Below are 27,460 nucleotides of genomic sequence, written 5' to 3'. Positions count from 1 at the left end.
TGCTCTGGCCCATAAATACTTAAATATAAATACATATAGGAAGAAAATGTACAAGAACATTGGCAGTAGTTAGGATTATCTTGAACATTTTAGTGCTGATATAATTTTTTTTTACAAATATCTTGATTGCATATTAATGCTTTAAAGTATTTTTATTTGCTTTGATTTATAATAATGTGTAAGGTTAAAATATTTGAGCCTGAATACCAGTAGGTCTATTTCCTAGAATCTCCAGGTTCAGATGAGGTAACCTAACAGTGCTATCACCATGGCTTGGAGAGTCTGCATGCTCTGGCATTGTTACAGAGATTGATAAGAGGGAATTTGAGAGTAAATGAATGGAAAATGGAGAGAAGATATTGGAAACTACTAGCTTTACTTTTTTTTTTTATAATGTTTACAGTTTTCTATAGGTGAAATTTTAATGTATTGATTCATTGTAAATTTATAACAAATATTCAGTCTAGTATCATTTATTGCTTTTATTGAAGAATATGTTAGTGTTAGCTATGTGTGTTTTTTTCTTGCATTTTAATTTATTGCCTCATAAATCTTTTAGATTACCTCTATGTCCTGTCTATCTAATTGAGAAATATGTCTGTATTTTTCAGGGAATAATAGGAAGAAAATTTGTTGGAAACTTGACAGTTTTCAGTTATTCCTGTTAAAGTAATAGAAATTCTTGCTTTTCATGCAGATTATTCTGTATAAAAATATACATCCAGGGGTCAGAGCAAATCACAGTGGGTAGAGTGTTTGCCTTGTACATGGCCAGCCCGGGTTCGATCCCTGACATCCCATATGGTCCCTAAAGCCTGACAGGAGTGATTCCTGAGTGCAGAGCCAGGAACCCCTGATATGCTGGATATGCCCCCCCCCAAAAAAAATTTTCTAATTTTTGATTTGTTACCAAAGGAAATCACATAGGCAGACAGGTTGTGATCTAAATGATAATGTTATTACCCCTACCATTACTGGCCTTTTATGTCTCTTTTAAATTTTTCCTTCAAACTATTTCTTTGAGCCCTGATCTCAACTTTCCTTTTCTCAGGTGACCTCACTTTCTCTTGCACAGAGGAATAAAAACCATGTCCTAGGACCTTTCATAACTTTCTGCATCAAGTCTGTAAACTACCCTTGGCAACAGTACATTTACTTCTTTCCTTCTTCTGTAGTAACGGGTAGTAACGGAGGGGAGAGGTATCCTTCTAGGCAAGGCTCATCTCTCTGCCCATATGTGTTCTGGATCCATCTCCTCCTGCCTTCCAAGAAGTTGGTGGTTTTTAAGGAAGAGGTTCTCTCTCCATTTTATTTTACTCTCGACTTCATTTTGGAGGGTCTACACTTGTTGTGCTTGGGTTTTATTCCTGCCTCTTCCTGGCTCTCTGCTCAGGGATCATATCTGGCAGGCTTCAGGGAACTATATGAGGTGGTGTGAATTGGCTATGTGCAAGGCAAGTGTGTTGTGCTTTGGCTCTAGCCCATCAACATTTTATCTGTGATGTCTCTTTTACAGTATTTATATTGCCTCAATTTCTTGTTAGCCTATAATAATCCTTTGTTGAGCCCATTTCCCTTTCAGCCTTTTCCCTTTGCAAGGAAACTTCTTAAAAATTTGTTACCTTTCTACTGTCTATACTTATTTTCCTGTGTTTCACACTCCTTCAAAATGAACATATCTTGCCAAATCTTGATTTTTCCATTGAATTTGTCACAATTTTTGATATTGATGACTGATTTCTTTATTTTTTTGGCACTGTCTCTTTCTCTGCAGTGCTCCATATTTTTGGAGTTCGTGTGTGTATGTTTTCTCCTTTGCCAGATATTCTTTATCAGTGTTTGCAGTACATGAGACTTTGCCTAAATTATTTTTTCCCCTCCTGAATTCTTACTCATTTTTATGATCTTTGTTGAGCTTTTATTTTGGGGGTGGTAAGGGGAAGGTCTTATCACATAGTTTTTATTTCTTTGTGCAGGAGGAAGTAGTGGTCCTCCCTGGTAGTTCTGGGAGACAACAGGTTTAGGCAGTACTTCGGAGGCTCTACTATTCCAGGCATCAGACACTGGGCCTCATGCATGCTAGGCCTATGCTCCAGCTCTGAGATAGCTCCCTGGTTTGTTGAGCTTTGTTTATTTGTTTGTTTTTGGCTTTTGGCCACACATGGCAGCACACAGGGATTACTCCTGGCTCTGCGCTCAGAAAATTACTCTTGGCAGGCTCAGAGGACTATATGTGATGGCGGGGATCAGTCCCAGGTTGGCCTCATGCAAGGCAAACACCCTACCTGTTGTGCTATTGTTTTTGGCCTCACTGTTTAATATTTTTTATCTTGGCCATTTCTTAGAATTTTCTCCAGAGTTTCAAATCTATATACTCTGAATAACTGGAGCTCAGACTATTATTTAAACTGTATATTTACTCTTTGTTAAACTCTTATTTAAATTTATTTAAACTTTAAACTCTTATTTAATCATCTTTGCCCCCAGATAGCTTAGTTACCTACCTTATTTTCTTAAATCAATTAGAGCTAGTTTAATGAACACGTTTGTTTATTTTGTAATGAGATAGGCTTTATTATTGCTGCATTCTTCTCCAGTATCCTCGAAACTTTTTTCATTTCATCTCATCCCAGAACGCACTTGAATCTTCATGATTCTTTACCTGAATCAGGTATATCAAAATTTACCTGCTTTGGTCTAGATCAGACTACTGGGTTAAAAACTGATGGTTTGCATAAGTGATTTCCCTGTTTTTTTTTATCTCCCTTTTTAACTTTTCTATTTAGATGAAATAGTTTTTTTCAAAGCATTACATAATCTTATTACTTGCCTTATTTATTTATTTATTTATTTATTTATTTATTTATTTTGGGGGGTCACACCCGGCAACACTCAGGGGTTACTCCTGGCTCTATGCTCAGAAATTTCCCCTGGCAGGCACAGAGGACCATATGGGACACCGGGATTCGGACCACCTTCTTTCTGCACGAAAGAAAAATGCCTTATCTCCATGCTATCTCTTCAGCCCCAATCTTATTACTTGCCTTCTTAAAACTCTTTGTGGCTTTTGTTTTCTTTAGGATCTTTAATGAAGTTTATGATATTCTCTATGGTTTGGCCCATATGACATTCCTGTCATATTCAACTTTTATAAATTATTTGAATATGTTTGCTTTAGTCTCTATTTAATTTCATTGCTACTTTCAGTGTCCTGTTTGTAATGAACAATGATTTCTCCCATTACTGTCCTATCCAAACATTTATACCCACTCATTTGCTTTATATCTATTTTCTTTCTGATTCTCATAGTAAAGACTTGTTGTCAAGTCTTTACTTGTTGTCAGGTCAGGTTCCCTGAACTTGTAAATCCAGTTACATTCCTGTCCTTGCTCTTATAACATTGTTTACTTCTTCATGGAATTCATAATATTTGTAATTTTTGTTTTTAATATCTAGTTTGTGTAAATTCAGTGAGAGGATAAACTTAAGAAAAATAAGTTGTATTTAAAGTGTGTGTTTGTGTGTGTGTGTGCGCGCGTGAGAGAGAGAGAAAGAGAGAGAGAGAGAGAGAGAGAGAGAGAGAGAGAGAGAGAGAGAGAGAATAGTAGTTACCTTTACTTTTGCTTTAGTTCTGATTTTATGATTTCTAGAGAAGTTTAAGAGGAGAGCGATCACATTAAAGACACTAAGGACTGTGAGTGTTCACAGACCTGTGCAGTCGAAGATCACTTCCTTTGTTGCTGTTTGATCCTCCCTGACAGAATCCATGAATGGTAGAGAACGTTGAGGTGCATTCAAGGACTCACCAGATTACACTACAGTATTAGCCCTTTAGAAAAGAAATAGAGCTATCTCAGGTTGAGTTGCCTTTACCAAAGGTGGTTTTGTTGGTCTTTTCCCAAACTGCCACACCTGGGATTTTGCTACTAGGGTGCAACCAAATGGGAAAACCTTGGATTTCATTGGTCTTTGAGATGAGACCTCTTTATTTTATTTAGTGCTCAATACTCATGGTTTAGTGTGATTCATTCCCCTTATAACGTTGAAATGGAATAGAATTATTTTATGTTTTAATTTTTATAGTAAATATCTAACTTTACAACTGGAAACTGTTGGACAAAGTAGTATTACAAAATAGTATGGCAAAAATAAATTTTAGACATGTTTCTCAGTAACAATCTATATAACTGTGGAAGAAAGCATGCTTTTCTTACAAACTACAGAACAAATAATAAATCATTTATATCATACTCACTGAGTACTTGCCATTGCTAAGTAAGAAGAAAATACATTTTATGTAGCTGACAATTTTCCAGGAAGCTAGTCTTTTTTTGTGTTAAAGACCTTAAAAGCATCTTTAAAACTTAAAAAAATTAATCGTAATAAAATAAGGTAAACCCAAAAGGACAAATATTTTTTGAATCCAATATGTGAAGTACTTAGAATAGTCAAATTTGTAATCACAGAAAAGTGAGTGCCAAGAATTTTGGGGGAGGGTTTGAGTTTGAGATGATGAAACAGATAGGGAGATAGGTAGTGGTGATGATTGTACAATAGTGGGACTATATTTGATGCTATTGGACTGAACATGGCTTCTTTACAGTAGGCCTGGGAAGATAGTTTTAAGGGCTTGAGTGCTCTGGGTTCAGTCACCAGCATAGCATAGTTCCTTAGCAACAGCTCAGGATTAGGCCCTGAACAGTCTTGTGAATAGTAAATAGTCCCTGAACTATTATCTGTGAATGGTTTTATGGACCCTGGAATATTCATACTGTGTGTGGTCCTCAAATGAAACAAAAAAAGAGAAAGTGATAGTTATTGACACAATAAAATGTAGTTTAAAACCAGTGGCTATATCCAAGAAAAGCTATAAGTAATTATTTTGGATATAAAATTCAAGATGATGTCTCTTTCTTCTTTTTTATTTCTTTTCATTTTTAACCTATTTATTTGCCAGCTAAGTTAGTTATGTATCGCCTCTTACAGACATTATTAAATCAAAGATTTATTAGTATACATATAATTATTTCTTTTGAGATTTTTTTTTGGGGGGGGGCCACACCTGGTGGTGCTTAGGAGTTACTCCTGGCTCTCTGCTCAGAAACAGCTCCTGGCAGGCACGGGGGACCATATGGGACACTGGGATTCGAACCAACCACCTTTGGTCCTGGATTGGCTGCTTGCAAGGCAAACGCTGCTGTGCTATCTCTCCGGGCCCTTCTTTTGAGATTTTTAAGAATTACTTTACTTAAATATCATGATTAGATGTTGTTCATAACACAGTTGTTTCTATTTTTTCATAGTTACAAAGTTATTTATGATTGACGTTCAGTCATACAATGTATAACACTCTTCACCAGTACACATTTTCTGTCCCCAATTTTCCTCCTGTCCTCTCCCTTGCCTGGTTCTGTGACAATTTTCTTCTGTCTCTCTCCTCTCTCTCTTTTTCTCTCGCTCTCCTCTTTTTCTCACTCTCTCCTTTTTTTTTAAGACACTGGTTTGCAAGATTATTATTGAAACAGTATCATGCTATAACTTTATCCCCCTTCAACACCCAGTTCTTGTTCAGAGTCATCATTTCCAGCTATCCTTGTCATAGTGGTCCCTTCTCTGCCCTAATTGCACTCCCCTGCTATTTGTGGTAAGCTTCCTACCATGACCCTCCTAGCCCTTGTGTCTGTTGTCTCTGGATATTATTACTGTACTATATTATTTTAGATAGAATTATTTTTTACAGTAGTTATTTATATTAGTTACAAATTGCACCCTAGGCCAATTTAGACGGATGAGTCCCAATACATTGTGTGATGGATTTAATAATATGGAAGTACTGTTTAAAATGTTGTACTAAGGTAAGGCACTTGCATTACCATTACCATGTTGCTGACCTTGGTTTGATTCCTAGCACCACGTATGTCAGTTATTCTTGAGCAGAGCTTAGCACTGTTCCTTGAACACCACTGTTGCCCAAACATCCCCCACCCACACTCATCACCACCTCTATTAAAAAGTAAATAATTTTGCTCCACTGAACCTTTGGATCTTTGATTCTTTAAGCAAATATTTATTTTGTGTCTGATTATGTCACATAGGCACTATTTGGGGCATTATGATTTTAGCAGTAAACAAAAAATATCTAATTCAGATATTCCTTATTTCTTATTGCAAAGCAGTTTTTTATTTCATGAAAGTCTTTTATGAATTTTTGAAGTCTGAGTGGATTGTTGGGATATAGTGTGACACCTTCCCAAATTGGGAACTGGTACCTGAGTTCATTAGTCTTGTGTGTTTCCCTTCTTCCTATCTTCCTTCTTTTCTTCTAACATTACCATCTACATGATGGATTATAATATGATGCCCAGCATTATTGTATTTTTGAGGCGGGGGGTTACACCTGGCAGCGCTCAGGGTTTACTCCCGGTTCTATGCTCAGAAATCACTCTTGGCAGGCTCAGGGGACCATATGGGATGCCGGGATTTGAACCACCGACCTTCTGCATGCAAGGCAAATGCCTTACCTCCATGCTATCTCTCCGGCCCCTGCCTGCATTATTAAGGCTCTGGACTTACTAATATCAAATTTAACATACTAATAGATTTTATTTACTTAATTTTTAAAATGTCTTAACTGGGGTCAGGGAGAGAGTTAAAAGTGGTAAAACATATGCTGGGCTTGTTTGAGGCTTCAGTGTAAATGTAGTTCTGTGTCTACTTCATTCCTTCTAACACTGCTTATAGCCATGGTAGCACCCACAGCACTGCAAGACTTGAGCACTGAATCTTTAAACCAGAGTGTTGGACGAAGCATTGTTGGGAGCCCCCTCAATTTGCCCACAGCACACTGGGTAGGATCCCTGTTTTTAAAAAAGACTAATTTACTGTGCCATTTTATTTTATTTTATTTTATTATTTTGGGCCACACTCGGTGACGCTCAGGGGTTACTCCTGGCTATGTGCTATGGGACACTGGGGATCAAACCGTTGTCCATCCTGGGTCAGATGCGTGCAAAGCAAATGCCCTACTGTTGCACCATGGCTCTGGCCCTGCCATTTTAATTTGTTGAGATTGCCCATGTCACATCTGTATTTGATATTGTTGTTTCTGGTCTCTAACAAATCTTTTCTCTACTATTTATCAAATAGAATATGATTTTGGCAAATTATTTAAGCTGTATGTAAATAGAGATGCTAATGCTTCCTTTACATTGTAAGTATTAGTTTTCTTTTTCTTTCTTTCTAATCACGTTCTGGTTGTCTCTTTGTATAAGGGGAACTTACTCTGTGTTGAATTCACAATACTTTCCAATAGCTTACTCATACTCATATTTACTCTGTTCCTTACCTGAGCCTGCCAACTTCCTCTCACTTCCCATATTTACAGCTCTAGGATCATTGTCCTGTAGTATTTACTTGGCCCTGTTATCTTGGTGTGGTGGAATAAGTAACAATTCTTTTACCACAGTATTTCTTTATACCCTGCAGTAGTTTTACTATCAAAAGATATTAACCTTGAATAAGAATGAAAAATTTTGCAGTGAGATTCAGAAGCAGAAAGTAAATAACATTTTTTAGAATCTAGTAAAAGAAGATAAATTTGCAAAGGCAAGGAAATAGAATGCTTACTACAAAGGAAGAAAAATGTTGATTGAAAAAAAATAGACTTCTTTTTTTGTTTGTTTTTGGGTCAAATCAGGGGTTACTCCTGGCTTTGTACTCAGAAATTAATCCTGGCTTGGAGGACTATATGGGATGCTAGGCACTGAACCTATGTTGGCATTTGCATGGCAAATGTCCTACCGGGTATGCTATTATTCTGACTACCAGACTCTTTTTACCTACTTGTGGATTCTTTATATAAATACTAACCAGTTTTCCAGAGTTATGTTTTTGAGCAACTTTCTGTAGAAATAAACAATGGCCTTTAAGCTATTACTGTTGAGACTTTACTTTTCTTCTGCCAGAGTTTTGTGTCTTCCAGATCTATAAGCACTAGATTGAGGTATTTGAGTGATAATATCAGGATCATCAGTCTCCCTGCATGCATTATACCCTAAGCTTTTGTTTATTGCAGTTTAAAGAATTAACTTTGTAGATCAAAAGTCAGTCATCTTTGACTTCCTTTTCTCGACTTGGATTTCTTGTATAATAATTACCAAAATCTGTTCTGTTTTCTGGATCTTCCCATCTTCTACAATCATTTTCCCTATATTGCTGTGCAATATTCCTATTAAATATAACAGATTTTCTATAAGTTCTTTAAGTCTTTTTAGATACAATTGGTAGTGCTTGCTTTAATATTATTTTTTCTCACTAGGCCATCCTTTTATTCATAGTATTATAATGAACGCCTATGTTTTTATCAAATTTTATTTTATTTGACCTAAAGGCTATTCTGATGCTACCTTGTTTGTTTTATTTCGTTTGGGATCACATCTGGCAATACTGTACTCGGAGCATACTCCTGACTCTGTGCAAGAATCATTCAAATGAGTTTCAGGGTATTAAACCACAGTTGGCCATGTATAAGACAAGCCACTAACCCCTGCATGATTTCTTCAACCTGCCATGGCATATTTTTTTGGTGAGGAGGACCCCACATATAGCAGTGCTTGGGGCTTACTCTGGGCTCTATGCTCAGGGAACACTTCTGGCTAGACCATATGGGTCAGTCATGTTTAAGGCAAATGCCACACCCACTTTGGCTCCTGCCATGACATATTTTGTAAGAACATTTTATGAATGAATTTTTTCTTCCTATTTTAGCCTTTTATGTGACTTCTTTGCCATAATGTTCCTTACAACCAATTTAATGAAATGTAGATATTAAGACATGATGAAAAATCTTGATTTAACAGTCAATCTATACTTTAAGGCTGAATTATTTTCTCAGACTTGTTTATTGAGTTGAATTAGTTAAAATATTTTGGTACCACTTATTTCTCCTCTTTTTTTTTTAAACCCCCTCCCCCCTTTTTTTTTATTGAGCTGCTTAAGATGATCCTTTGGGGCTATTGCTGGCTGGCTCAGTTTCAGGGATTGCTCCTGGCATCACCCTGGTAAACAGTATGGTACTATGTGCCTCCCTCATGCAAAAACATGTGCACCAGCATATAGAGCTATTTCTTACCCAAAACTTATTGTAATTTTTTAAGTTAAATTTGATAGAACTATAAGTATACTAAATGTAATTTCATTATGCTGCATTTTTATTTGGAGAAAAGTATTATGGAATGATCAGACATAGATGTTTTGTTCTGGGCATTTATACTATAAGCAGTGCTTAATGGTACCCTAAGAAAATTTAAACCTCATAACATTTAAATGCCTTTAATTTTCAATATAAAAGCAATTTAATATGAAGATTATAAAGTGATATAAAGAACATGGCTTTCCCCCCCCTTGGAATTCAGAAATCTATATAATACAGTATATTTTGAAAAAAAATAGTAAATAAATATGGTTTTATAAATTTTCATTTCAGTTGCTTTTGCCAAGAGTAAGTTATTTGACGTTGGTAACTGACAAAGTGAAAAAGCACTTTCAGAAGGTTATGAGACAAGAAGACATTAGTGAGATATGGTTTGAATATGAAGGCACACCTCTGAAATGGTGAGTGGCGTTTTCTACAATATTAAGCATTGGTTATGTGCTTTAACAGAGTATTGTGCCCTGAGCCATTTTTAGTAAGTTATATGAAGCCTTGCTTTTAAGATTTGGGTATATATGTTCCATGTGGATTATGTAGCTGAATGTGGGGTCATTAAAAATGCAGAACAGAAGAAGGTTTCTGAGTGCACAGGAAGTGAATATTAATACAGAACTGTCCTTGTAATGGATCTGAGGTCTTTCTGGCAGTTCTCACCTGTGTTTTCTGGGGCAAAAAGTGATCCTCATTAGAAAAAGTTAAAGGGACCAGTGAGGTGGCGCTAGAGGTAAGGTGTCTGTCTTGCAAGAGCTAGCCAAGGAAGGACCGTGGTTCGATCCCACTGGTGTCCCATATAGTCCCCCCAAGCCAGGGGCAATTTCTGAGCACTTAGCAGGAGTAACCCCTAAGCATCAAATGGGTGTGGCCCCAAAAAAACCCAAAAAAACAAAACAAAACAAAAAAGTTAAAGAATCTGTGCTCTATAGAAAGAGATCACAAATCTAGTTTTTTTTTCTGATGCAGTCAATTTAAGCATTATAAAATAGTCACTGAAAATGTTTCTGCCTTCTGTTTCTATGATATACTATGTAGATTTTTATGTTTTCATCAGTAGATTTGGGGGGGGGGTTGGGACCACACTTGGCGGTGTTCAGGAGTTAGTTACTCCTGGTTCTGTACTCAGAAATTGCTCCTGGCAGGCTCAGGGGACCATATGGTATGCCGGAGAGGATTGAAACTGGGTCCTTCCCAGCTCATCTGTGTGCAAGGCAAATGCCCTACTGCTGTGCTATCACTCTGGACCCATCAGTAGATATTTTTATATGGCATAGTTACTTGTTATGGTATGCATTTTATTGTTTGTTTTGCAAATATACTTAAAACTTCACTCTGACCCTGTTCAGTTTTTTCTGCCACCAAAATTTACACATGTTCATGATTACCTAAAGTGACTTCTTTCAAATTAACATATTTAGTTGACCGCTGTATATGAGTATAATGTTTTAGCCTTGATTTAGTATTTAAAATGTATAGATTTCCTTTTGATGTGAAAAATAATTTTTGTTACTGTATTTATAAGTAGCATATTAAGGACAGGGCTCACTGATAATGCAGTGCAGTTTTTATACTTTCTCTGTTACTGGGCAGTTTAATAGGATGTTTTACTAGTAGCAGTCAAGAACTATTTTGAATAGGTAACCCAAAACTGATACCCTGGAAGTCACTGAGACAGTGACATATTTTTTTATTCTGTGTGTGTGTGTGTGTGTGTGTGTGTGTGTGTGTGTGTGTGTGTGTGTGTGTGTGTGGTTTTAGGTTATACCTGCAGTGTTCAGAGGTTACTCCTGATTCTGCACTCAGGCAGGCTTGGGGGACCAACTGGGGTGCCAAGATTTGAAACCAGGTTGGCAGTATGCAAGACAAGCACCCCACCAATTGTGTTATCATTTGGCCAATTAGTCTTATATTCTTGTGCTTTTATAAGACTACTGAAGAAAGAAAATTACAAAGAATATTTAAAAATGAATCAAATTATACAGGGATATAGGTGTTGAAATGCTGCGTTATGATATAGTTGGTTAAGAAGACAGATGTCAAGACTTAAGTGAAATATGAAAAATAGAAATAGGTTAAATGGTCTTCTTTTGAATCTAGTAGTATTAAAATAAAGTTCTAAATGAAATGTAATTAAAAGTGCTAGGAGGGTTAAGTACAAGTAATTTGAATATTCAGAATAAGTAGTGAAGTTTTGAAATGCACTCTGTGCTAATGAATTCCCCAAAGTAATTAAATTTTCATAATAGTTACAGATCATGTGTTACTTACAAGTTATTTTGCAATAGTTATAGGTTATGTCTCTTACCTTTTGAGATAGTTCTGAGAAAGGAGTTATTACTATTTTTAATAATAATTTTTAACAATATGAGCTTCATGATCACCTCAGACTGGACTGGAGAATCTTGAGTTAGACCTCAGGTAGTATGGCATGTCAGTGTTTTCTGTGGGGTTTGTTGTTGTTGTTGTTGTTATTTTGTTTTTTGTTTTTTTTTTTTGTGGGTTTTTTTTGGTTTTGTTTTGTGTTTTTTTTTTTGGCCCGGTGACGCTCAGGGGTTACTTCTGGCTATGTGCTCAGAAATAGCTCCTGGCTTGAGGGACCATATGGGACATCGGAGGATCTAACCCTGGTTCGTCCTAGGCTAGTGTTTGCAAGGCAGACACCTTACCACTCTGCGCCACTGCTCCGGCCCCAGTTGTTTGTTTATTTTGGGCCATACCTACTGGTGTCAGGGTTTACACCTGGCTTTGTTCAGGGATTACTCCTGCTGGCTCTGGGTATATTGGGTGCTAGGAATCGAATCCAGGTCAACCATATACAAACACCCTGCCCATCCTATGCACTTTGGTCTTAGTGTTATCTATTATTTAATTAAAGGTTTTGTAATGGGTTGTATAGCTCAGATGTATTCCCTTAACATCTATTACTCTTTTCGAATATCCTCATATAGTGACAATTTTGCCTACTGGATTTGTTATTTGATTGTTTGATTTTCCCCCTTTGAGATCTGTTTTATAAGCAATACTAGTAGAAGAGTATCTCTGTATAGATTTCATGTATGTACCAAGTTACGGGGAATGTTGGACTTTATTCATTCGTCGTCCCCCAGATGCACCAACAATATCTTGTGGCATTGCTTCTCTTTTGCATTGGCATATTAAAATGGGAAAATAATACATATGCAAACAAGTCCTTATCTAATAGAGATGGGGACACAAATTTGGTAATGTAATTAGGCCTTTTACCCTGAACATTGGCATAATGATTTGGCTCAGGCCTCAGAAGAATGGGCATCGCCCCCACACACCTGAACAATGGATACCATCTATGGAAACGACCACAATTGTCTATGACATTACCAGGATCCAAGCCTCTACCAGGGAAGACCTACCACTGCTTTGGCATTGACTTACTCCAAAGAGTGCTCCCAACACCCAGACGACTCAGCGAACAGTCTGCATGCAAGGCAGATCGCTCCGCATTTAATGGTATGCTGAAACTAGAGGATGCTCCACATCAGCCTGACATCGATGAAAGAAATGCACAGAATCCAGAGTCTTTAAATATAAGAATCTGATACCAACAATAGCTAAAGTGTGAAAAAGTTTCACTGGGACCACGAAGAATGCCTTGAGTTGGACGGACTGGTATGCCTGGAATCCAGAGTCTGTCTTATGCCAATAAACGTCTGTGGTGAGGCCTTTTTGTAATCAGGTCAAGGATTTTTTTCCATTTTCCCCATTTTTCTGGACCTATGCAAACAACGGCGATTGCCACTATCACACCCTTACTATATTTTTTTACTCTTATCCTTTATGGGAAAAAAATACAACTTACTGAACTTAAAAACAAATAACTGTAGTAGAATGCCTGTCTCGAATACAGGCAGGGGAATGGGAAGAGGGGAGGGCGTATTGCTACACTGGTGAAGGGGGGGTGTTCTGGTTATGACTGTAACCCAACTATAATCATGTTACTTAAATAAAAAATAAATTAAAAAAAAAAAGGTTTTGCAATGGGAAGGTGACTTAAAACAGTAAAAGAAATAAAGATCAGTAGAGAAAAACGAAGGAAGGAGGGGGAAATATTTTGTGTAGCAATAGAATACTTCTATATTCTGAGTCCGGAGCGAAAGTACAGTGGTAGGGCATTTGCCTTGCACATGGCTGATGCAAAATGGACCTGGTTTTGAATACATAGTCAGGAGTAATCCCTGAGTGTCACGGGGAGTAGCCCCCCCCCCCCCAAAACAAAACAAAACAAAACAAAAAAGAATACTTCTAGATCATCATATAATACAGATTGAAAATGTATTATTTCAGATATTAGTTATGGATTATCATACTAATTTGTGTTGTGGAACATGGCTTTTCAGTTCTATCATTGTAAAATGATTTCTCAGCAGACCTATTTACATTTTGATCGAGCTAATTCTGTCCTGGCAGGGCTATCCTGTCTTCTGTAACACCTTTAGCTGCAGCTCTGCTCACTAGAACTCCCTCTTGTGGAAATAAGAAATATTGCCTGCTGTATGTGTAAAACCACACAATTAAGAGAACTCGGAACAGGAATGGACACAAACCTTAGTTAATATAATAAATTATTGCTAAGTATTGTCTTTCAGATGCTTTTCTAACAAACCCTTGCAGATGTGGTTTCTGTATATTATTTTTATTCTGTAGGTTTAAATTCTCATGATACCAATAGGTAATATTTGAATCTATTTCTCCCTATTTGAATAGAGATTTTGACTTAAGTACTTAAAGTTCCTACTCTTCCAGTATTTATTCCTTCTGATAACATTTTATTAAAGCATTAAATTATTTTTTCTTGGGGTTGGAGCAGTGATGCTAGAGATAAGGCGTCTGCCTTGTAAGCTCTCGCCTAGGATGGACCGTGTTTCAATCCTCCAAGCTAGGAGCGATTTCTGAGTGCATAGCCAGGAGTAACCCCTGTGTATCAATGGGTGTGGCCCAAAAACAAAACAAAAAAACAAAAAAAATTATTTTTTCTTTCAGAATGTTTAAAAGATATTCATATACCTTGATTCTAGTTTTTGAAGTGTTGATTTTTTTTTATTCATGATACCACTTATGGCTTATATCTTCTGTAAACTCATTGTACTTAATAACTTTTAAGAATATTTTCTTTAGTATTGTTAGGTACACCTATATATTTGAGGAATGAACAACTGCCAGAGGTATGAAAGGTCATTTAGGAACTCTGGACTAAATTTTTCTCCTTTCTCCTTCTAGATGTTAATTCTCTTTCTCGTGATAATCTATCAATATCTACCTGGCACTTAGCAAGTGGGTATCTTGGGGTAAGACAGGTATTGGAGGCAAGCAATTACCACTAAAGCTTTTTGAGATGCAGACTTTTGAGATCAAGCAAGTGTCTGAATAATTGAGTAATAATTGAATAGTAGTGGAGAATAATTGAGTAGGAAATTATGTCTTTTTATAATGATGATTCATTTGAATTTAAATAAATGCAAATAAGAAAATAAATTAAACATTAGGACCATAAGAGAAGAAAGAGTACAAATTGATAGTCCTTCTTCTATGTCTTTTCCTGATTTTGGTCTTAATTTAGTTACTTGAGCTTTTCTATTATAAAGTACTGGTTTTGAGTTTAAAAACTGTCTTCAGTCATCATTTTGACCATATTCAGATGCTTTTCATCAGCTTAAGGAATTTTCTCTCATTCCTAGCTTGCTGAAAATTTAATTTTTTATGCTTTTTCTGTTAACTGTGATCATATGGATTGTCTTTAGGTTTTTTTTTTTTTTTGTAGTTGCATTGATGAATTTTAGAATGTTGGGCAAGTCTTGCAGACCCTACCTTATCATCAAAAGGTTTAAAAGTAAATCCCACTTTTATCACATATATTTGTGTTGAGTTTACTAAATTTGTTGGGAATTTTTGTTGCTAAATTGATGAGAGGTACTTATTTCTGTAGTTTTTGTATTTTTTACACTGTTATATACTGGGTTGATACTAATCTGTTGTAGAATGAATGAATCAGGACATGTCTGTCTTCTTACATTTTCTAGAAAAAATTGTGAAAAAATGGTGTTAATTTTTAAATGATAGAATTCTCCAGTGGAACCATCTAGTTCTTAAAATTTTTCAGGGAACTTTTGAATAATTAATTTTATTTCTTTGTGTATAGATAAGTTCTAATTCTTTCTCTTTGTTTTGTTGTGGGGTTATATCTAGTAGTACTTAGGGGGTTACTCCCAGAATGAGCTTTGGGGTGACTCCTGATGGTTGTAGGGGACCATATGCAGGCTTCCCACATAGAAAACATACACATTAGTCCATTGAGCTCTCACTATCTTTGAATCTGACAGCTTGCATTTTATGAGAAATTGGTTCATTTATTTCAAGTTGTTGAGTTGTTAAAGAAACAAATTGTTTCTTTAGTATCTTTTAATGCTAATAGGTCTGTATAACATTTCCAGATTCCCTGTTTTGTCTCTTGGGGGGGGGGCAGCTGTGGCCACTCCAGACAGTGCTCAGGGCTTACTTCTGGCTCTGTGCTCAAGGATCACTCCTGGCAGTGCTCAGGGGTATGGGGTACCAGGAATAAACCTGGGTTGTTTTATGCAAGGCAATTGCATAAAATTGGGCCTGTGGTGCCATTGCTCCTGCGCCAGCCCTATTTAGTCTTTAATATTGGTGAATTCCCCCTCCCTCTAAAAAAATGGTAGAGAAGTGTATTAGTGTTTTTGTTTTAAAGAAATAAGTCTTTGTTGTTTGGTTTTGTTTGGGAGCTATACTTTATGGATTTGGACTACTCCTAGCTCTGAGCTCGGGGCTTTATGCAGTGCTAGACTCAATATGGAGTCTTTGCACTATCTCTAGTCATATATATTAAAAGTGTAATGTTAAAATTATCTCACAGCATTATGTTAGCAGCATTCTGTCTTTGACATGAAGTTTTTGTTCTCATTTCTGGTTTTGAAATTTCCCCTTTAAGATTTTCTCATCAATTTATTTGTTTATAAGAGAACTATTACAGTTTCCAGTTTTTTGTCTTCCTTTTACTAATTTTGGTTTAACCCTGTTGTTATCAAAGAATAGACTGCATCCTTTTGATTCTTTTTAATTTGTTATTATTAACTTTACTTTTCATTCTCTTATTACCAGGCCTAAGGTTCTGATTCTTCCCTCTGAAAATCATATATCCCACTTTGCCTAGTTTCACATTTATCTAATTTCTTTTTTTACTTTATTTTGTTTTTGCTTGTTTTGGGCAAGAACAGCATTACTCAGGGTTTATTCCAGGCTCTGTGCTGAGGAATCACTCCTGACAGGCTCCCAAGACCATTTGAGATCTAAATTACAGATATGATATTGTCACTCAATCTTTGAGGGCCTTTACTGAATCTGGGGAGATACTTATTGGTTGAACACTTACTTGTGTGAAGATTTTAACCCTAGCACTTCCAACTCTTAACCCCCACCCAATAAAAAAAAAGAATACCCAATCCTTTACTGACTTAGGATCTAGAGTCAAGTTCTTGATACCTCCTCTCCAAAATAAAAGATCCAGCAGTGGTATATATATATACATAATACATACTGCATTGTTTTGTAAAGAGATCTTTTATCTCTTTGACTGATGTTTTTTCCTCTGTAGTCCTTTTCTTTAAGTTTCATGAGAAATGGATGATACTTCCTAGTTCTTATGTAAAGGTTTTTGCATGTGATTGGAGTTGTTTAATCAGCAGAAGTTGCTCTTACATTGCATTTTAGAGGATGATGTAACAAGTTCAAAGCTTCAGTGTTAGACTTCTTGTTTTAAAAAAAATAGTTCTTGGTACTTCTGAAGAATACTAAGCATTATTTAAGGCTGGTTTAGATATTAGACTTTAAGGAACAAAATTTAGATCAGGACTTTTTGTCAAATATAGAACAAGTATATTTAGCAGCATATTATTTTCTTGTATTGATTTATTTTATTTTATTTCTGTTTTTTGGGTCATACCCGGCAGACTCAAAGATTGCTCTTGGCAGGCTCGGGGGACCTTATGAGATGCTGGGGATCAAACCTTAGTTTGTCCTGAGTCCCCTCCTGCAAGGCAAACACCCTACCACTGTGCTATTACTCTGGCCCTGTATTGATTTATTTTAAAGATTCATAGTTGAAGGAAGTGAAACTACTATTTGAATAGTAGGAAAAGGAGCAAATACTTTATCTTAACCATAATCAATGACAGAATTTAGCTGTAATGATTTCATATGCAAAATACCATATAGACTCTTCTGCCATGTTTAGTTATTTTCCATAGGTAGTGAATTTCTAGAAGCTTACAAGTCATTCTCTAAGCTGAATTTTTGAAAAGTAGTTTACCAAGCATTTTATAAATAAAGTAGCTCTGTTTTTTTAATTATTATTTTGTACATTGGAATAGGCTTAAATATTTGTGAAGCACAATTCTACTTGACAGCTTTTTTTTGTTTGGGTTTTGTATCTGGTGGTGGTTGGGGGACCATATAGTACTGTGGATCAAACTCAGGGATTTAGTTCTTTTTTTTTTTTTTTTTTTTTTTCTTGGTTTTTTCGGGCCACACCCGTTTGATGCTCAGGGGTTATTCCTGGCTAAACGCTCAGAAATTGCCAGGGATTTAGTTCTTAAAGCATACATTTTAGATCACATTCTGTTCCTGGCCCCACAGTTATTTGATTTTACCATAAATAAGGAATTGTAATCATTAAGTAATTTTGGTTTACATGTTACACATTTTATTTTTAATTTTGGGGGCCTTTATGCCACACCTAGACCTGTTTAAAGCTTAATCCTGTGTCTGTGTTCAGCCATCACTCCTGGTGATACTTGGGGAAAATATGTGCTGACAGGGGTAGAATAGTGCCTGCTGTGTGCAAAGCAAGTGCCTTAACCTTGCACTATGTCTCTAGCCCCAAAGTTACACATTCTAATTCATTAAAATGTTATCTTGTTTCCAGTAAGTTAGTAATTTACAAACATGAATATTATATATTTATTTCAGTTAATGGAATGGGGAATCTAGTAATTGTGGAAGATTCTTTTCAGAGCTGATCCTAGAATCTGTCTTGCTCTCTGACTGCTGATGTTATACTCAAATGAGTAACTCTTCTGGCTGATTTCAGATAACATCATTATTGCTGCCTCTTGTGCCAGTATATGTTATGTTTTATGTGCTTTATCAGGAATAAAAGGTAGAGAAAAGAATATTAAACTTAAATATTTTGAGAATTAAATTTAGAAAAGATGAGCAATTTAAGGAAGAGAAAAACTAATGAAGTAAAAACAGTGAACACAGTAAGTCTGGAATAGTCAGGCAAGTGTAGTACAATTGACTGCTTTAGCTAGTTGGCTTTTTTTCTGGGATGTATTCCAGATTCACATTCTTACCACTTCTTTTTCTTATAAAATTTAGGTTGCATTGGCAGTAACATATTGCCAATGGCAATATGATTTTCTTATGTGTTTCTGCTGAAGTGGCTTCTCTGTTGTGGTATGAGCCTCCTAATGAAATTATGTAAAGCTACTTGTTTCAGAATTGTACAAATTAGTACTTTTGAAATATTTGGCAGACAATATTATAACCAGGCTATAGAGAAATTCAATACCTTACATTTTTTTTTTTTTAAACTCAAGTGGGTTCTTTATTCTGGCCGGCCAGGGTACAATGCTCGTTCAGAACCGAACAGAGGCAAAGGACCACCTTACATTTTTTTATATCTTTCTTTGTTAGATGGTTTTGCATATATCGAATTTCGAGAAATTGGCAATTTTAAAACCAGTCAATTTAGATATTTTTGTTTGGATTTACTGTTTTGTATTGCTGTCTTGTATTTACTTTTAATACAAAAAATATTTTTCAAGTAGAAATAGGCCTTGTTTGTTTGTTTGTTTGTTTTGTTTTTGGGCCATACTTGGCAGCACTCAGGGGTTACTCCTGGCTCAGGGGACAATATAGGATGCCACGGATTGAACCCAGGTCCATCCCAAGTCAGCTAGCTGCATGCAAGGCAAATGCCCTACCACTGTGCTATCACTTCAGCTCCAGAAATGGAGTTTAACAAGGTGGGAGGGAGAGGATAAGAAAAAGAGAGTAATACACTGAGGAGAGAACATGGGCTTCTCCAAAGGTACAGAGAGCCCCAGTACACAATTCAGCATGTAAGTAGGAAAGTTCTCATCTCAAGAGGGGAGATGAGGGCAACATGTGCCTACAGTTACCCTGTCCATGAGCCAAAGAAGCACATGTACCTCAAAATCTTACAAAGTTGGGCTCGGAGAGATAGCACAGCTGCGTTTGCCTTGCAAGCAGCCGATCCAGGACCAAAGGTGGTTGGTTCGAATCCCGGTGTCCCATATGGTCCCCGTGCCTGCCAGTAGCTATTTCTGAGCAGACAGCCAGGAGTAACCCCAGAGCACTGCTGAGTGTGGCCCAAAAACAAAAACAAAAAAATCTTAAAAAGTAATTGCAGTGAGCCACATTTGTGCTGTAGAAATTATTATTTTACTTTTAAGGTTTTCTGATCCAGATAAAGAGTTTTCGATTTTGGGATTTTGACTTATATGTGGCAGTGCTCAGGATTTATTCCTGGTAGTCCTCAGGGAACCATATAGATTGCTGAGAATCAAACCTGAGTTGGCTGTATGCAAGACAAGTATCCAACCAGTTATATTATCTCCTGAGTCCCAATTATAGGATAATTAATAACTAAACGTTATATAGAATATTTTGGTGTAAATATTAATGTGTGTTTAAGTTTGAGAAACTATAATAATATTTAAATTTCCATCTGAAGTATTATTTTGTCTGGAAAAAGAAATACCACTTGCCTTCAGAGACCAGATTTTTAAAAATATTTTTTACTTTATAAATAATTTAGAGAAGAGTGTGTTTATTAGAAATTATTATAAATATTAAAAAAGTAGCACAGAAAATTTTAATACATTTTTCTTAATTTGGATCTTTCCTTAAATGGGCCTGTCCTCTAAATGTCCTCTAAATGGCTTAACAGTTTTCTTACTTCCTTTAGGCTTATAAGACAGTCTAATTTGGGGATGGAGAGATAGCATGGAGGTAAGGCATTTGCCTTTCATGCAGGAGGTCATCAGTTCGAATCCCAGCGTCCCATATGGTCCCCCGTGCCTGCCAGGAGCTATTTCTGAGCAGACAGCCAGGAGTGACCCCTGAGCACTGTCGGGTGTGACCCAAAAACCACAAAAAAAAAAAAAAAAGACAGTCTAATTTATTGTAGCATATAGCTACAGTTTTAAAAGAAATTTTTAAAAAAATCTTTGATTTTTTTGGTAAATGATCTAATACATACATACATATATAATTTTGTATATGTGTATATGTACATATATATGTATATACATATATACACATATATATACACACACGCACACATATATATATATTTGGTTTTGGAGTCATACATGGCTATAGCTTCTAGTTAGTGACCGATGACTTCCCCACAACTATAGTATTATAAAATTAAGAAACCAACAAGGGGGCCAGAGAGATGGCATGGAGGTAAGGCGTTTACCTTTCATGCAGAAGGTCATCGGTTTGAATCCCGGCGTCCCATATGGTCCCCCGTGCCTGCCAGGAACAGTTTCTGAGCACGGAGCCAGGAAAAACCCCTGAGCACTGCCGGGTGTGACCCAAAAACCACCAAAAAAAAAAAAAAAAAAAAAAAAAGAAACCAACAAGATTCTCTATTAGTTGAATCTTATTCACACAATTTATAGGGATTATTTACTATGAGAGAAATCAGATTTGTATTTCAGATTTTTCAACTTTGTTTTATTTTGGGGCCATGCCTGGCAGTACTCAGAACTTTATCTTAGCTCTGCATTTAGGCATCATTCTTAGTGGACTCAGGGAACCATATTGCATCCCAAGTATTGAACTTGGGTCAGCTGTATGTGGATCAGCTCTGTGCAAAGCAAATCCACTACTTTCTGTACTATTGCTCGAGCCCCTTAGATTCTTCAACTCAAGTCTTTAACTCAAGAAAAAGTTCATTAATATATGGGAAAGGCGGGGTTAGAGTGATATATATATATATATATATATGTACATATATACATATACACATATATATATGAAAGAATAGCACTGTACATTGTAACATTAGATGGTCCTTTTTTTTTTTTGACTTTGTTGGGATTCTTACTCACTAATAAGCCATTCATTGCTGCCCTTTTTTTTTGGAGTTTATGAACCACATCAGGTAGTGCTCAGAGATTGTTCTTGGCTCTTTGCTCGATGTGGCCCCTAGTCTGGTCATATTTGGGCCAGATGTTGTACCAGGGACTTAAATCAGACAAGTGCCTTACATCTATACTATTTGTCTGGCCACTTATTGTAGATACTTTAAAAGAATCATTTATAAATTAAGGGTTGTTTATTAAATTCTGCATGGTTTGTATTATTAAACTTCTATCATCTCTAAATAATTTGCTCCACTGTGACAGTAGAAATTTTCTCTTACTTGGAAAGTCCAAAATTTCTTTTTAAAGCTTTAGAATTAGGTTGTATATGAATATTAAGTAATTTTAGAAAATGTTGACATGTTATATGAAATAAATAGGTTATAATGTAGTTTATAAATGATAAGCATAATCTATTTGAGATTTATTTATGAAGATAAAAGATGATAAGTGTATATGATTACATGCATTTTTGGTGCTCTTCTCAACTCAGATTTTCTAAAAATTTCATTGTTTAAAAGTTAAAAATAAATTTAAATTTAAGTAGCCAATTATTTAATTTAAATACTGGGAAAGTCACTTAGCTTCTGCAGTACTGAGATGTAACCATGCTTATGTTTGATAAGGTATTTTAGCATAATCCTTTTAAGTATATTTAGGCTTTCATGAAGAATGAAATGATTAGAATCAATCTACAACATGCCTGGAAACTGTTTACCTTAGCCCGGGCAAGTAAATAAAATATTACTTTCCTGTGTTTTTGCAGTTAAAGCCCCCTGATATTTCATGTTTAAACATTTGCTGGAAGTTTATTTTGGCATTGTAGTTATAACTTAAATACTTGTTCTCTCTCAAAATATACTCTTTCATTTTTAGGCATTATCCAATTGGTTTGCTATTTGATCTTCTTGCATCAAGTTCAGCTCTTCCTTGGAACATCACAGTACATTTTAAGGTATAGTTTAAATAGCTTTTCCCACTTGTCCCACTTGTGGTAATTAGAAAGTAGACTTAGAGTAGAAAAAAATTTTTTCCCAGGAAAGTGATTTATTGCTTTTCTCCTGAAACTTTTAATTGCTAAGCTGCCATTAGAGTTCATCTATAAAATATTTTTCAATTTGTTCCTAACTCTTAAACTATAATTGCTTCTTTGTAGAGCTTAATGCACTGTTTAATACTGTTAATATTTGGAATATATAGTCATTTAAAAGGACGACAACTAGGAAATCTATAAATTCTAAGAATAAGGCTTCCTGGGAGATGGGAGGAAGATAATACTTTACAATAACTAAGATATCTTGATTGAAATGAGACTGGAATTAGGAAACATAACCAAAGACAATCCAAATTTGTTTTGATAAATAATTTCAATAGTTTTTAAGATGTAACTAGATACTTTGTAGCCATTTTGTGAAGTCACCTCCTACAGGCTGCTCATCTGTTCTTCTTAAGGTAGTTATCTTCCTATATTGATAAAATTGAATTTGAGAGTCACTGACAATATTTCCCCCCCCCCCTTTTTTTTTACTTTACATACTCTTTGAACAGTATTCTCTTGTCACTGATTTGATATTGGCATTATGGAAAGTGAAGACATGGTTCAGAGACCCATGTGTTTTACTTTCTGTATTATCCCTGCAAACCAATTTTTTTCTTTCTCTATAATATATTAATTTTATAATAATATGAAGATTAAAACTTTTTAAGCAAAATCATAAGGCTGTAGAGTGCTCTATTGGCTCTATGTTGTTTAATTTGGTTCTTACTGAATTGGGGATGTACTCAGGTAAATCACATGTCTTCTACTAAACTACATACCCAGACCCCTCCACTGTTTTCACATTTGTACTGATATGGAAAAAGCAAGGCAGGTAACATTGTTTGCCTCTTCATGGTAAGCAAGACTATCAACCTATACTAATGTTCACTGTATTAACATTGCACACATATTGTAAAAACAATGCCAATTTCACATAATACTTCTCTGGATGAATGGTATGTTATTAATGCAGATCTTGCCCTTTTTGTGCTTAGGGATCATTCCTGGTGGGGTGATGGATAGCATATAGGATGCTGGGGATTGAACCAGGATTGGCCGCATGCAAAGCAGGTGCCCTACCTGCTGCACTATCTCTCCAGCTTAAAAACACACAACTGTTTGATCTCCTATGATGAAATTGGAAGGTTGTACATAAAAGTAATTCTGTTATAATCCAAATACTAAGACTGTTTCAAGGAAAAGTACTTTTGCCCTTTGAGTTGCAAGTCGAAAAAACACTTTTTTTCATTGTAATTGCATATTTTATTTTTATTTTTTTGTTTTTTTTGGGTCACACCCGGCAGTGCTCAGAGGTTACTCCTGGTTGTCTGCTCAGAAATAGCTCCTGGCAGGCACGGGGGACCATATGGGACACCGGGATTCGAACCAACCACCTTTGGTCCTGGATTGGCTGCTTGCAAGGCAAACGCCGCTGTGCTATCTCCCCGGGCCCGTAATTGCATTTTTTATTTGAAAGAATGATCTATAGAACAGTGGCTATTCAGACTTTAATATTTGTCATATAATTTTTTGAAAATGAAAGGCATGAACCTGTAATTACAAGGAAAACAACTGAGAGTAGTTATTGCTGGTAATAGCATTTGACCTTTCTTATTCTTTTATGAGCCCCACTTAGTTGTATCAGAGTCTTAGGGCTCCTGAATGCAAACCATATTCTCCAGCCTGTTGTAGTATCTCCCAAACTCATTAATATTTGAAGGGGTAAGTGAAATTTTGGAAATTTTCTCCTGAAACTTTTAATTGCTAAGCTGCCATTAGAGTTCATCTATAAAATATTTTTCAATTTGTTCCTAACTCTTACACTATAATTGCTTCTTTGTGGAGCTTAATGCATAATGCACTGCTTAATACTGTTAATATTTGGAATATATAGATCTTCCAGCATGAACTTAATAGTGTGTCTATATTCTTAAGAAATTTTCTGAGAAAAAAAATTAAAAAAAAAAAAAGAAATGTTCTGAGGCTGGAGCAATAGCACAGCAGTAGCTCATTTGCCTTGCATGAGGTTGGACCTTGATTCAATCCCCAGTGTCCCAAGAGAAATGTCTGAGCGCGTAGCTAGGAGTAACCCCTGAGCATCACCGGGTGTGGCCCAAAAATAGAAAGAAAGAAAGAGAGAGAGAGAGAGAGAGAGAGAGAGAGAGAGAGAGAGAGAGAGAGAGAGAGAGAGAGAAAGAAAGAGAGAGAGAGAAAGAAAGAGAGAGAGAGAGAGAGAAAGGAAGGAAGGAGGAAGGAAGGAAGGAAGGAAGGAAGGAAGGAAGGAAGGAAGGAAGGAAGGAAGGAAGGAAGGAAGGAGAAATTTTATGATATGATTGGTGATAATGTTAACAAATGTGTTTTAAAATTTTTATACACTGGATAATTGACACTTTTTTTTTTTTTTTTGGTACTGGTGGAGTGTTTCACCTTCTTTTTCTCCTTCATCTCCCAAATCGATGATGAGAGCCTCTAGAAGGATTCCGCCCATTTTTGGAGTATTAGACTCTTACCCCAGTTTATATATCTTCTCTTTTTCCGGCAAAACCATGCAACTTGAACTAGCTAGTCCTGCCTACAGTTAGATGGGGAGATAAAGGAGGCATCAAGACCAAACAGGTGCAAGACTACTAGGTAGTGGGTTGGATACAGAGGGGACCACATATTCTAGCCGCCCTGGGGGTGAGGGAAGAGGAAATGGGAGGTAGGACAAAAACGGAGGTGTAGGGAGGACAATTTGGTGATGGGAATCCCCCCTGATTTTATGTAAATATGTACCTAAAATGTTACTGTCAACAATATGTAAGACACTATGATCAAAATAAAAATTATATTAAAAAAATTTTTTTTTAATTTTTTATTTGTAATTATGAGAACAAGGATGCAAAGAAAGAGGACAAGGTAAAGTTACAGTGGAAGGACAATACATAACATAATTCTCAGAAGTCCCCTTGCTGATATCCCAACTTTGAAATTTCATCCAAAGAACATTAAGATTGTAACACACTATAATATTTCTTAACAGCACAAAAGGCAATCTAAAGCCATAAAACTTACATAACTCCTTAAACATTACAGGCATAGCATTTTTTTTTACATTTCCATATTCATGCATATTAGCTTAAGTTGACCTCAAATCTTAACTGGGTTCTTTTTAAGGATTAGAGTCAAAGGAGCACAGCAAAAATGGTGTTAGAGTGGCAATTGTTGTTTGCATAGGCCCACCAAAATATGAGGGACATGGAAAGAAATAACCTTGGCCTAAATACAAAAAGACCCGACCCCTGAAGGTTCCTGGCACAAGACCAACTCTAGGCTCCAGGCAAGCTAGATCGTCCAATCCAAGACATTGTCTGTAGTGCCAACACACTTATATTTTTCACACAGTCTCTGTTGTTGGTATCAAGCTTCTGTATTTAAGATCCTGGAATCTGTATATCCAACATTGAAGTCAGGATGTGGAGCGTCCTCTGGTTTCACCTTACAATCAAAGGGCAATGCAGGGAGCCCTGTCCTGTAAGCAAATCGTTGTTGTTGTTAAGTCTTCTCAGTGTTAATGGAAGTCTCTTTTGAGCAGGACAATGTCTGAGCAGTGTAGAGTCTTCCTTGGTAGAGGATTGCTTCCAGGTGATGCTATAGACCAGCCTGGATGTTTTGTGGATGGCTTCCCTGGTTCAGGGGAATGCCCTTTCTTCTGAGGTCTGTGCCAGGTCGTTATGTCAATGTTCAGGGTGTAAGGTCCCTTTGCACTATAAGATTAGTCTGTACCAATCTCTATTAGATAGGATCTTATTTATATGTATAGTATTTTCCCATTTTAATGTGCCTATGCAAAAAAGGAGCAATGCCACGTGGTGTTCTTGGCCCATAAGGGGGTGATAAGAACAATTATGGTTCAATCATAAGCATTAATCTGGGGGACTCTTTCTCTAAGATTCCTTGTTAAACAGCTCAAAAAGAGAAGAAGAAAAGCGGTTAGAATCGTCACTATATAAGACAACATTTAGTAAGAATTATAGCTGTCAGAGAAAAAAAACCAAAATATTCTAAAGAAATACGTGTCCATTTTATGTATCTTGAAACAGTTTGGGGTTGTTACACACAATGCACGGCTTTGGTCTGTGATAACGCTTGTACACTACTGATTAAAAAGAGTAATGTAGATTAGAGATGTTTGGGGGGGATAGAGAGTAAAGGAATAAAAAAGAGCTTTGTAGGGATGTGGGAAAGGGCACGATACATAATAAAGATTCTGGATACGTAAAAAGTAACATAACAGTAGGAATACACTTAATATATGAAGTACGCGCGGGGGCACTAGCCCCCGCGCGGTTCTGCAGTTTTGGGATGCAAAGGGCGGGATTTCTCCCCCGCCTCCCCCCAGGGCCCGATTAACCAGGCGTGGCCCTGAAGACCCACCAGGTTTGGGGGGATCTTGGCCCCCTGGACTAGGAGTTCAGCCCAGGGGACCTGTGGCTAGCTGTCCTGCCCAGAGCCCCCCACATACCAGTCAAACACCCAGAAATCCTGGCATGTGGAGTGGTCTGAGCCCAGCCGTGCCTCTGCAGTTTTGGGATGCAAAGGGCGGGATTTCTCCCCCGCCTCCCCCCAGGGCCCGATTAACCAGGCGTGGCCCTGAAGACCCACCAGGTTTGGGGGGATCTTGGCCCCCTGGACTAGGAGTTCAGCCCAGGGGACCTGTGGCTAGCTATCCTGCCCAGAGCCCCCCACATACCAGTCAAACACCCAGAAATCCTGGCATGTGGAGTGGTCTGAGCCCAGCCGTGCCTCTGCAGTTTTGGGATGCAAAGGGCGGGATTTCTCCCCCGCCTCACCCCAGGGCCCGATTAACCAGGCGTGGCCCTGAAGACCCACCAGGTTTGGGGGGATCTTGGCCCCCTGGACTAGGAGTTCAGCCCAGGGGACCTGTGGCTAGCTGTCCTGCCCAGAGCCCCCCACATACCAGTCAAACACCCAGAAATCCTGGCA

The 27,460-nt window shown here is 36.9% G+C and overlaps 1 protein-coding gene across 2 annotated transcripts in view; it reads left to right on the top strand.

Annotated features, from left to right (window-relative positions):
- Positions 1 to 27,460, top strand: part of ATG5 (autophagy related 5) — a 125,465-nt gene that overhangs the window by 19,675 nt on the left and 78,330 nt on the right. For both annotated transcript variants that reach the window (XM_049771222.1, XM_049771221.1), the window contains exons 3-4: positions 9,485 to 9,612; positions 22,312 to 22,390. In XM_049771222.1, coding sequence (XP_049627179.1) covers positions 9,485 to 9,612; positions 22,312 to 22,390 — 207 coding nt within the window. The remainder of the gene's footprint in view (positions 1 to 9,484; positions 9,613 to 22,311; positions 22,391 to 27,460) is intronic.

This window comes from Suncus etruscus, chromosome 4, assembly GCF_024139225.1.
Source record: "Suncus etruscus isolate mSunEtr1 chromosome 4, mSunEtr1.pri.cur, whole genome shotgun sequence".
NCBI lineage: Eukaryota > Metazoa > Chordata > Mammalia > Eulipotyphla > Soricidae > Suncus > Suncus etruscus.
The sequence above is the reverse complement of the archived record's forward strand: the minus strand, read 5'-3'. Positions and strand labels throughout refer to the sequence as shown.